This window comes from Asparagus officinalis, chromosome 8 (assembly GCF_001876935.1).
Source record: "Asparagus officinalis chromosome 8, Aspof.V1, whole genome shotgun sequence".
NCBI classification, from domain to species: domain Eukaryota; kingdom Viridiplantae; phylum Streptophyta; class Magnoliopsida; order Asparagales; family Asparagaceae; genus Asparagus; species Asparagus officinalis.
In genome coordinates, this window is record NC_033801.1 from 14,920,695 (window position 1) to 14,932,543 (window position 11,849).

The window sequence follows — 11,849 nt, forward strand, 5'->3', positions numbered from 1 at the left end:
TACATTGATTTCAGTCTTGGAACCATTGATGATCCTTTGAATCATCGATGGTCAAGGCTCATTGATGACCTACAAAGAAAAATCAAAGAAATTATAGAAAATTAAAATTGAACCATTGATGGGCTACGGGAAACCGTTGATAGTATACATTGAACAATTGTAGATTTTTAGAAACTCAAAATCAAGTAATCGATGCTCTACAAGTAACCATCACGGTGCTTAGGGAACCATCGATGGTGGAGATTGCCCATCTATGGTAATAACGTGTTTTAGTGGATTTCAAGAGTTAATTAGATCCATTTGTTAACCTCTTTCATCCCTAACTTCTACTGTGATTTCAATATCTCTTTTCCTATCTATCAAAGGCTATATAAGATAGAAAGATATCATATTTTGAGGAGGTTCTATGCTTTGATAAAAGAGAGCTTTAAGAGAGAAAATTTTAAGGTCTAAGAGAAGATGATTGATTTGCGATTTGAACCCCCAAAGCCTTAACAAACTCTTTCTCGTCGAGCTTGACAACATCGGATCATCTTAGTGAGAGGAGTTGCCCTTAGAATCAAGATCTATATCGTTCTTCGTCGAGCTTCATTTTAATCTATTGAAGAACCATTTGCTTATACATAGGGCTATAAGATCTTTTTGTTTTTGTGCTTAAGTTATTTTTGGTAGTTTGTTTCAAACTTATTTTCACGGCATACTCAAGCCGATGATAATTGAGGGTTGGGACTAGCTAGGGTAGGTATTACTCATTTGTCAGAAGTTAAGTTAGACCACTGGTTTTAGGTAGATTCCAAGGTAGCGGTCTTTGTAAGTCTACTAAATCGGGTTGTGATTGAGGTGAACTCTAGTCATAGTTAGGAATCTCCTTTGTGAGAAGAAAGAGTGGACATAGGAATGCCATTCGAACCACTATGAAGATCTCGCGTCTTCTTTGATTGGTTTTTAGATTGGTTGTTCGCTTTTATTTTTCTATATTTCCACTGCATATTATGTGTTTTAGCGAAAAACTATAACCAACCTATTATCACCCCTCCCCCTCCCCTCTAGAGGCTTGCATCTCAAATCCAACAATAATAAGTGATCTAACACTATTCTGTAGGGTTTTCCCGATATTAGTCCCCAACCTTTCATATTAATATTGAGAAATTAGTCGCTCAAACGGTCAAACCTTTAAGTGTTTTAAATTAATCCTTCAAATCTTCATATTTTAAAATTAGCTAGTCTCTCAAATCTTTTCGAAATGTAACAATTTTTCAAAAACTTTCTATTCACAGTACATAAAGGAATAACAATATTCAATTAAGCAATAATTCAGACTCTGAGTACAAAACACACAAAGATTAATATAAGTTGGTATGACTCCATCAGCTTGCTTAAATAAAAATAAAAATAAAATAAGAAAACAAAAGGTTATAGTCTTTATATCACGAGAAAATCTACCGACTCATTAACGATGATGCTGTGGCCACAATGAGCCGGGCCCACCTTTCTTGGTGCTGACCTTAAGTCTCCAAACCGATATCGACTCGGACCACGACGGACGAACGATTCGAAGTCGCGGTCACGATATCTTTCTGCGAGATGTACCACGACCAAATTGCGGTGCGCACGAGAACCATGAGATTTATCCGAGCACAAGACGCACCCCGTGTTCATTAATTTGAGTCGAGGTGTGAGTTGATGGTACCATCCTTGGGCCAGTAGTCATTAGAGTCGGCAAGAAATTTAGGGGATGTTTGGTTGTATGTTTTTGCTATGTAAAAGGATGGAAAGTGTAAAAATGTGGGTCCCAATGTCAGCTTTCATTTGGTTGTATGTTTTTGCTATGTAAAAGGATGGAAAGTGTAAAAATGTGGGTCCCAATGTCAGCTTTCATCACTTTACATTGTTTGTTCAAATTCTCGGATGGAAAGTGTAAAAATGTGGGTCCCAATGTCAGCTTTCATCACTTTACATTGTTTGTTCAAATTCTCTTTTACATGAAAAGCTTACATCTTTTGATGAGTTGTCACCGAAAGCAAAATCACCAAAATTAGGAGTGATTTTGTTGGAAAGCTAACACAATGTCATAAATGTGTCCAAAATAATAATAAAAAAAATCAAAAACTTATAGAAAGTGGTGAGGTGGATAACCACTTTCCATTTTGTGTCATAAATACTCTAGTTTACATTATACTATCCAAACAATGTAATACTATTATTTTAGGATTCACAAAGATTCATAACCAAACAATGTAAACACTCGAATGGAAAATGATGAGGTGGATAACCACTTTCTATTTTGTGTCATAAATACTCTAGTTTCCTAAAGTCATCCAAACAGCCCCTTAGCTACAAAATTCTTTGGATGTAAAAATGAAAATGTTAGTTTTTGTTGGTGAGAGTAAAACTACGCGTACTACGATCGCCGGTCGGCAAATAGTGTGACATTTTCGGGGAAAGTAGTAATTGATGTCATATCTCTATTTCTTTATCTTTTTATTCTTGATGGTTGTGAAATTGTAACACGAGCATCAAGACAAGCGGGAAAACAAGGAGAAAGGTATCGTGACCCTTGAGAATGAGATGTTTATAATTTACTTCTTTCTCTATTTTTTTTACCATGTTAAATGATTAATGTTTGTTGTTTAGAATTTTAGGGTGTGTTTTGACAACTTCAAAACGGAACTGGCTAGACCGATTTTATATTAACAATGACAAAGTTGAATCACACATGAATTGTTCACAAAAGAACTAGTTTATGGATTAGGTCTGAACTAAAAAGAACTAAATTAAATTTGGCCCAACTTTTACCAAATCGAACACAATGTTTTGGTTCGATATCATATCATCTAAAACAAGTTTGTGAAGTTGCCAAACAGACCCTTAAGACATCGATTGGCGTAGATTTGTTAAGGATTTTTTAAAAAAGCAGTCCCCCAAAAATTTCATATTTTGATATTAGTACTCCAGATCTTCATATTCTGAAATTAGTCCCCTGAATTTTAAGTATTTTGATATTAGTCTCCGAAGCTTTATCTTTTAAAACTAGTTCCCTAAATCTTATAAGTATTTTGAAATTGGTCCCTCTAGTCAGCACCAATTTTAGGGGACTAGTTTCAAAATACTTGATGGATTTGGGGGATTGCTTTCAAAATATGAAGATTTTGGGGTACTAATTTCAAAATATGGAGATACGGTGTGGCTATATAAAAAAAATGAAAGATTTCTAGGACTATTATTTTAAAAAAAAACCATTTGTTAACTAAGTAACTACTAGAAAATCTCATTCTATTATTCATCACATTGTTTGGTAATACTTTTAAGAACATAGGTTATCCATTAAGAAGAGCCAGTGTAATCCATCTTATCTAGTTTTTTTCCGTAAATTATACACGCATCACTTTCATATTTTTAACGTCAAACTTTCCTTTGCGATCAATTCTCATACTTCACTAATCGACACGATATCGAACGTATGATTAGACCAGTATCTAGTTTAAATATAGATCATTTCAAATCACACGAGACAGATCTTGATTATCTTTCTTTTGTTTTTTTGATTACCGCATCACAACGATATATAATTGCAAATCAAATTCAGTTTATTAACAGAGTTAAACCTTTTGTCTCTTACTGCCCCGTTTGGCAAAGGGTTAAGGAAGAGGGATTAAGGAGAAAAATTAACATAGTTAACTCATTCGATAATCTATGAATGACTAAATTATTAACTCGTTATAAAAGTTTTATTTTAACCCTTATGATCATTTGTAGTGTTTGGGAATAACAATGATTTTGACTATTTTCTTTATAATTAGAAGGGTTAACTCTTAATCCTTCTAAATAGGAGTATTAGTAAACCCCTTATTTTGAGGGGTTAACTCATTTTAATCCCTCTAGAGGGGTTAGCTTAACCCTTCTATATTTTTTATATTTGGCAAATTATGAAGGGTTAACTCACTTTAACCCTTGTATGGATTTTTTGTGTTTGGCGGGTTAAAAGGGGTTAAGTCTCCTTAACCCCTCACTTAACCATTTACCAAACGGTACCTACATGGCTACGTTTACCAGCATGGCACATATCAATTTGTGATGTCTAAAACGTTTTTATTAAAATAATCTATATTCTATGGTGAGATCATAGTACCGGTAGCCATACCAGATATTTATAACAAGGGGAAATTTTCTAAACAAACTCATTCACATTTTTTTTTAAAAATCGACCCCATTGAGTTTTTTTTTACAAAAATCGACTCATTTTTTTAATCTGGTTCCTAAATAGTCGGGTTGTCAACCCCGACTATTTAGTGCATAGAATGTTAGGGTTTAGAATTGTAATTAGGGTTTTACAACCTTCTAAATAGTCGGGGTTAACAACCCGAACTATTTAGAAATCGGATTAAAAAAAATTGACCAACTTTCTCGTCACGATGTTGACGTGACGAGAAAGTGCGTAGAATTTTATAAGAAAAAACTCAAGAGGGTGGATTTTTTAAAAAAATATACAAATGGGTTTATTTAGAAATTTTTTTCTTATAATGCCCAGATGCAGCCGCTCCTCATCAGTTACGGATAGGGGGTGGAATCAATTCAAAAACCTAACATCAAGTAAAAATGCTAAAATTTACGCTGTCTACCTTTTTAACCCTCTGTAATCGTCTCAGGTTCATTCATGTGCAATAATTAACAAGCATAATAAATACAATAATGGCTAAAATCATTATTATTTTTAAAAAAAATAATTTAAGTAGGGATCTGGATCGCCCTCCCTGTCACCTTCGTGACTTCGTCCCTTCCATCGCTCTCTTCCCCCCTTAACAGGAATCAAATTAAAAACCCAACGAAGGACACCCTTTGCATAACTCCGCCGCTTACAATCATCTGAAATCTGAATGAAGGGAAAATAATAAAATATAAAAAATGTTTTTTTTTTTTTTTAAATGATGGTGGTTGATCTGTAAAAACCGCTCCCACTCTGACGTACAAGTAGGAAATCCTCTCCTCTTTTTCCTCCTCCCCTCGGCTTTGCTTCTTCCGAATATCATCGACCCACCGCATTGCACCGTGAACCCCACCAGACCAAAAACCAATGTACTAAAAACCAACTCCAACGACCCCCTGAAAGTCGCATCACGCAATGTCGAGTGGGAAGCCGCGAGGACTGTGGAAAGGCAGGCCGGGTGAAGCCGCTGGCATGATCAGAGCTCTCGGACCGGCGACACCGAGGCCGATGGCGTCCAGGAGGCTGCGAGTCCATCGCCAGATCTATCCCGCCGACTCATACTCGCGGACCGTTTTATCTCAGGCCATCTGCCGACACGCAGCCTCCACCCGACAAGAACCCCCCTGCCGCCGCCACTCCCTCCGCCTCATCTCCCTCCTCTCGCCGCTCCCACCCGATCCCCCGCTCCTCCTCGCCCTCCTCCCCCCTCGCTCTGCGCTGCCGCGCCCTCCGCCGGCTCGAGAGCCCCGCTCCTCCGTCAGATCCGCAGGTCGTCGACGCTCGCGCGTCGACCCTTCGCCGCCATCGCGAACCCCGCCCAGCCGTCTCCTGGCCTCGCTCCTCCCGCCCCCATCTCCGACGCGCCTGCCTCCCGAGCAGGAGCAGCACGGCCCAGTCTGGCGCCGGAGCTTCCCCCTCTACGCCTCGCCCGCCGGTCGACGCCGCTCCGCCGCCGACCCCGACCCCGACTCGCGGCCTCGCGCACCAGCTCAGCGGCTCGTGTGCGCGAGGACTGCTGAAGCTCGCGAAGGGAGCAACGCGTTCAAGGAAGCCGCGGCTGATCTCGAGCTGCTTGGGCAGCGGCTGGCGGGCGCCGGGGCGGCGTCCACCGGAGGGTTTGGTCGGAGAGCGCTGGTCGGCCTGTGCCTGCGTGGAGTTCCTCGCTAGTGAGGACTGGGCCGCGAGAAAAGCTGCTGCCGAGGCCCTTTCGAGGGTTGGGGTCACCGATAGGGATCTGTTGGGAGGGATCAAGTCCTCCTGCATCTCGTCTTTTGAGTCGCGGCGGTTCGATAAGGTTCGGTTTGTAAAACCTTGGTCTTTAGATGAGTTGATAGATCTATTTTGATGAAGGTGTAAGAGATTTGAGTTAGATTTGGTGGTGCAGGTGAAGATTGTTCGCGATTCGATGAATCGGATCGAAGTATAAATGTCATATTCTGGGATCAGAGAAGCTTTATCAAACCAATTGCGGAAATCTGCTACAATGGAACAATTAGGTGGCAGATTAGGCAGAGTAAACTGCACATGAGTTCCTCGGGCAATAAAGAAACGCCAAGCACGAGCTCCTTCATACAGATTCCCGACTGTGGTTGCTGTTGGTGATGCCGATGATTCTGTAGCGAGGAAGAAGGTCGATTCTTCTCAAAGAGGTGATATTAATGCGCTTAATTTTAGCACATTGTGGTTTAATGTTCTTTTCTTGCATCTGTTGATGTTTAGAATCTTATTGATTTTCACAGAGAGTGTAAATGATAGGAGATTTTCAACAAATTCAGTTAGTTCTGCTTCTCCTTTTAATGTGAGGAAGAACAGCAGGTCTCCCCCTCCCTATGCTTCACCAATTGTTACCAATAGAAAGAAAATTACGTCGACTGTAGAAAGAAAAACGCATCCACCTTCATCTCGTAAAGTAAATAGTAGCAGGAACTCGGATTGGAAAGTGGAGGTTGCTGTTTCTGATGCCTCTCCGCTCACTGTTGTCAGTGAAGATAAGTTTATGAGATGCAAGGAGAACAATGCTAGAGCAAAGTTTGAAGCAAAGAGACCGCTCTTTGAGAATAACTCTGAGGGTAAGGTAACGAGTTCAGGTGGTGGGTTGAAATCTGGATCGAGAATGTTACCACTGGAGTCTCGAAATTCGGAAGTAATTACTGAAGTTGATAGTACTGTTGATGAGCATAAGGATGGTGATTTATCTTTGATTCGGAGGCAGTTGTTGCAGATTGAAAACCAACAGTCCAGCTTATTGGACCTTCTGCAGGTATAACTCTCTTCAGATGATCTTTTTTATATTATAAGTAGCTTATTTATTTTCACATTTATCATCCTAATGCAAATCTTAGTGCACTTAACTTGTTTTCTCGGATACTTGTAAGCAGTTTTAGTACAGATGTGTGTGGTACCTGGAGATGCTTTATTTTGGTACCATTGCATGAGAGGCTGTTCTCTGTTGTATGTACGTAATGAATGATTGACTACATAACTTAGAAATATTCAACTAACCTGATTGTAAAACAATCATCATGAATATCTACTGATTTTGATTTAAGTGATAACCATATTTGTTATTTGATAGAGTTTGTTGGTACTCCTACTTCTGCAAAAGCCTCATTCCTTACGTCACCCACTGCTTTGATGCTTATCTAGAAACCTAATATTATGTTAATAATGCTGTCTGGACTTCAAGGAAATTTTGGTTTTCCACTTACGAGCGTTTGCTTTTCTGCTAGATGCAGTTAATGGTTAGGCAACGATATAAATCCAAGACATCTTATCTTATCTCTAGAGAAACATTTGGAAATTTTAACTTGCTATATCTAGTCTCGAGAAAGATGTATAGAGAATTTCAGATTATTTAGTTTGGTATATGCTGTTAATCCATGACTAATAAGCTTAAGTTTTTAGCTAAAGTGGTTATCTAACGTTCCTCATTAGCAGTTTAGAATGCTTCATATGATATCATTTGTGGTCGGATGAAGGATGTGGTATTATAACGAACATGTATGCTTTTTAGACCTGGATACTAGTGTCCTGCTTAGAGACGGACAAGGGTGGCAGACATGGCAAGTTTTCAGAATCTAGGCACGTGGGCAAGGCTTAGTATGTATATTTCTTACTGTACGTATATTTGACTCGTTCTTATTCATATAAAGAACCTAAAACAGTAAAATGAGCTGTAAAAAGTCAGCTTTGGCCATAGTGGGTATAATGTGTTGGTATCTTACACATAGGCAAAAAGAGATTTACACATGGCATTAACACACATATTATGGCTTATGTTATAATACATGACAAAATAGTTTACCTTGAAAGGAACCCCAGTAAATTCAGACTGACATACGGATCATCTGAAAATTAATGATGAATTACTTTATGTTGTAAAACCCTGACTAGTAATATTCCATTGCAGATTTGCAGGTACAGAATCATTTGTTAATATCCTACCGTCTTACATTCTTACTACATTAGCATCTTGGTCAGACTTGATAGTCCTTCTGACATTGTAACTGACAGTATGTTAGTCCTCCATAAATCATTATATTGTTCATCCAATAAATATTCTACTGCTCTTGTGCTTATAAAATTGTTTTTTCTTTTCTTGCTGATACATTTTATTGCTTTTTCTTCTGACATTCTTTTAAACTGAATCTCAAATCCACAAGCGGGAATTCACAGTAGACTGAATATCTTCACTCCCACTACCCCCCCCACCCCCCCCCCAACCCCGCCCAAAAAAAGGGAGCCAATTGGTAGACATCCTCAACTTCTATGCATGTGCTAGGTAATGCCTATGTGGTCCAGTTTGATATCTGTTACTGGACAAGTTTGCCACTTAAAATCTTTGCATCAGTTGAATCTGATCCAAAAACAATTGAAGTATGATTTTAGCCAGTTCTTTTTTCGTGTTCTTTTTGTGTTTCCTTTTCTTCAGTAGGCAGAGTGTTTGGTCAGTTTGGTGTCATTTCTTGCATGAAGTGAATGAGATTGGTGGGCATAATCTCTTTTAGCTTCAAAAACTTATGGTCTACATCCATATCGGTAATGATCTTGGTTGGTTATTATGGGCAAGGACAGAATCATATCCAGGGATATAGGTTCGAAGATGGTTTGATTCAGCCTATCCATCGTCAGCCCATATGCTAATGATCTAGGATGCTCCAGCCATCTATGCAGCAGCTAACATTTAGGGTTGCATTCGATGGAATATGGAGCTAGTATAACCACATTTATATTATACTTTCTGTTAGCGGACAAGGATATGGATACAAGTATATCTAATAGAAAATGAATTCGGACCAATTTTAGATGTTAGTCACATTTTAACAAATATATCTAAAGCTGAAGAGAAAGGCGAGCTATACCTTAATTTACACACTCCTTTTTAAAAATGCTAAATAATATATCTGATGGTGTGAAATTGGCTTTTTTTTAACCAAGATATCCTGTCAGGTAATAATTTGATGTGCCTGGAACATGTCTGCATCCGTATATTATTGACATAATTGGATTTTTTATGGTTTTTTACCACTATTATATTCCTATCTACACTTCAAAGGATTGTCAAACACAGTTATTCAAATTCAAAAAGTTAATATGACATTTGATGTGGAGTGGATTGTCCAAATTAGTTTGCATCCTCAGTCATAAAGCTTGATGCACTGGCCCATGTAACACCTTGACTCTACATGTGTTATGCTAGCATTGAATACTTTATGTTGAAGCAATAAAGAAGCTAATCAAAGTGAAGTATATTTTACCATAAAGAGCAAATAAGTAGCTAGTGCTATGCATGAGAAAATATAGATGTGCTATACTTCTTTCTTTTTCTTTTTGTCCAAATTCTTGGAGCTCTCACAAGATGTTGGTACACACTTTGGGTCAAGATGTTTCACTGCTGAGTTGGCGAGCCACATATAAAGATGAAATGGCAACACTTCCCTTCATGTGGATACTGAAGTTCTGGTAATAGTTGAGGAATACATTTTTCTGTAGCAGAGACCTAAGCATTACTAAGTATGTGGACATGAAATAGCCATGTAACCAAAAACGTATCCAACTATACAGGAAGATATCTTGATGTATGCATTATGCAGATTAAGCTTATTTGGTAGTGAATTTAAGCTTATATTGTAATGCACTACGCGACATCATATGACTGTATGAGCGATGCAATTTATATATTTTCTTATTTTAACATAAAAAGGGCCGGACATTTATTTGGCTATCTGTTTTTTAAATATAGTTCATGTTGTGTATCTTAGGTACCCCATACACATCCGATCAAATTTTGCACCTTCGTCATATTTTGTTTCACATATTGTCTGATATACTTACCCTTTTTCTTTTCCTGTTATCAGAGATTCATGGGAAGCTCGCAAAAGGGCATCCATTCTCTTGAGAACAGAGTCCACGGCCTGGAGATGGTGCTCGATGAGATTTCACATGACTTAGCTGTATCATCTGGAAGATTGAGTGATCCTGCAGTAAAAACCTGCTGCAGTTTGCCCGGAGCTGAATTCCTCAGCCCGAAATTTTGGAGAAGAACAGATGGTGGTAGATATTCATTGTCAGGCAACCCAACAATCACCGGTATGCGCTTATTAGCTGAGCAACAAAGTGGAGAGTACCCTAAGCAACGGGTTGGGCTTCAGAAAAGTTTCGTTGTAAACCCATTAGCGGAGGTCAACCCTCAGCCAAGAGGGATCGCAGAGATCACACCGAATAAAACGCTGAAGAATGGAATTCGTGATACAAGAGATGGTTAAGACTCAGAAGTGTTATGACAAAGGATGTAAGGTAAACATTCATTTCTCAACTCTTAGTAGGAAATTATGCACTTGTATCATCAAAAGCAAGGTCTAGGATTTCACTCAAGTCATATATTTTTGGCATTTGTTTTCAGTTAATTGATAAATTACTTTCTCTTTCATGTTCTAACAACATTTTCTCTTTATTAATTACAGATTGCATGTATTGCAAAGCCGAGCAGAGTCATGCATATACTTGTTGCTTGTATTCTTTTTTCCTGAGAACTTAAGGTCTTTACAAAAGCCTCTCTTCAGAGAAGAAGAGAGAACTCTATGGCGGCTTTGTCTAAGAATCCTGTATTTAGTTAGGCTGGTTTCGTCTTGTTCATTAATTCATCGGCAGTTTTCATCGTTTGATGACATATTAGCAACTTGCATACACCTTATTGCCTTCAACTCTCTAGATATCTAAGATATACCGCACCCTTGTACATTATCAAACTGTATCAAATTTCTTTTTTTGTGTGATATGATACTCTTGTGTACCCAGGATTATGCAATGGATCGAGAGTATTCAGTCATGACCTAAAAGTGCCCTGTGTGTTGAAATAAATATGTGCAATTCTCCTATATATGCAAAGAATTTAGAATGTATTGGTGAGTTTGAAGGTATTGATATTAGACGTAGTCATTGTATGATTGCAATGTAAGTGAAAGGAATACTATGGAGATTAACAATATTTAAGTAAACATTTAGGAGGATTACTTGCACCCTTAGATGTCATCAATTTAACCAGTTCAGATTCAATGAGTTTCATGACAAAAAGTTTCCAAAGGACGCGGGTACCTCGATAATATTCAGAGGTATCAAATATAAGCAAATTTAATTATGGGATGGTTGGTTTCGTTCGTATATTGCAAATTGCAACCTCTTTCACAACCTCCATCCTCTGTTTAAAGAGTTTAGGGGCAGACCTCTAGGGTCAGTTTGGCAAAATGTCAAAAATTAGCCTAGCAAAACCGGTCTAAGTTTTCGTCGGATTGATTTGCCAATCCATAATTGATCTTGAGCCAATTTTGTGTTGGAAATTGTGGTTAAATCTGGAATTAAACAGAGGAATTTAAAAAGCAGTTTTGATCAAAAAAAATCCAACATTTTGTTCCCAAAGAACATGTTTGTCTCAAGTTGCCAAACAGGCACCAAGTTAAGAATCTGGATAACGAGCGGAATTGTTGAAGAGGATGTAGTTTAACGGACAATAAATTTTTGTTCCTTCTCCGCGTCATTGGATTCCATCTGACCTTTCTATTAATGAACAAATTTTCATTATAGACCCAAATGAACTTTTAATTACCAAAATCGACCATTTTTTTTAATTACCAAAATCGACCCGTTT

The 11,849-nt window shown here is 38.2% G+C and overlaps 1 protein-coding gene across 1 annotated transcript; it reads left to right on the forward strand.

Annotated features, from left to right (window-relative positions):
• LOC109820904 (TORTIFOLIA1-like protein 3) lies at window positions 234-11,033 on the forward strand. Its single transcript, XM_020387099.1, has 7 exons — window positions 234-256; window positions 5,786-5,999; window positions 6,090-6,125; window positions 6,252-6,354; window positions 6,445-6,965; window positions 10,063-10,501; window positions 10,669-11,033. Exons 1-6 carry the CDS (start codon window positions 234-236, stop codon window positions 10,468-10,470), a joined length of 1,305 nt encoding a protein of 434 aa, XP_020242688.1. The 3' UTR covers window positions 10,471-10,501; window positions 10,669-11,033.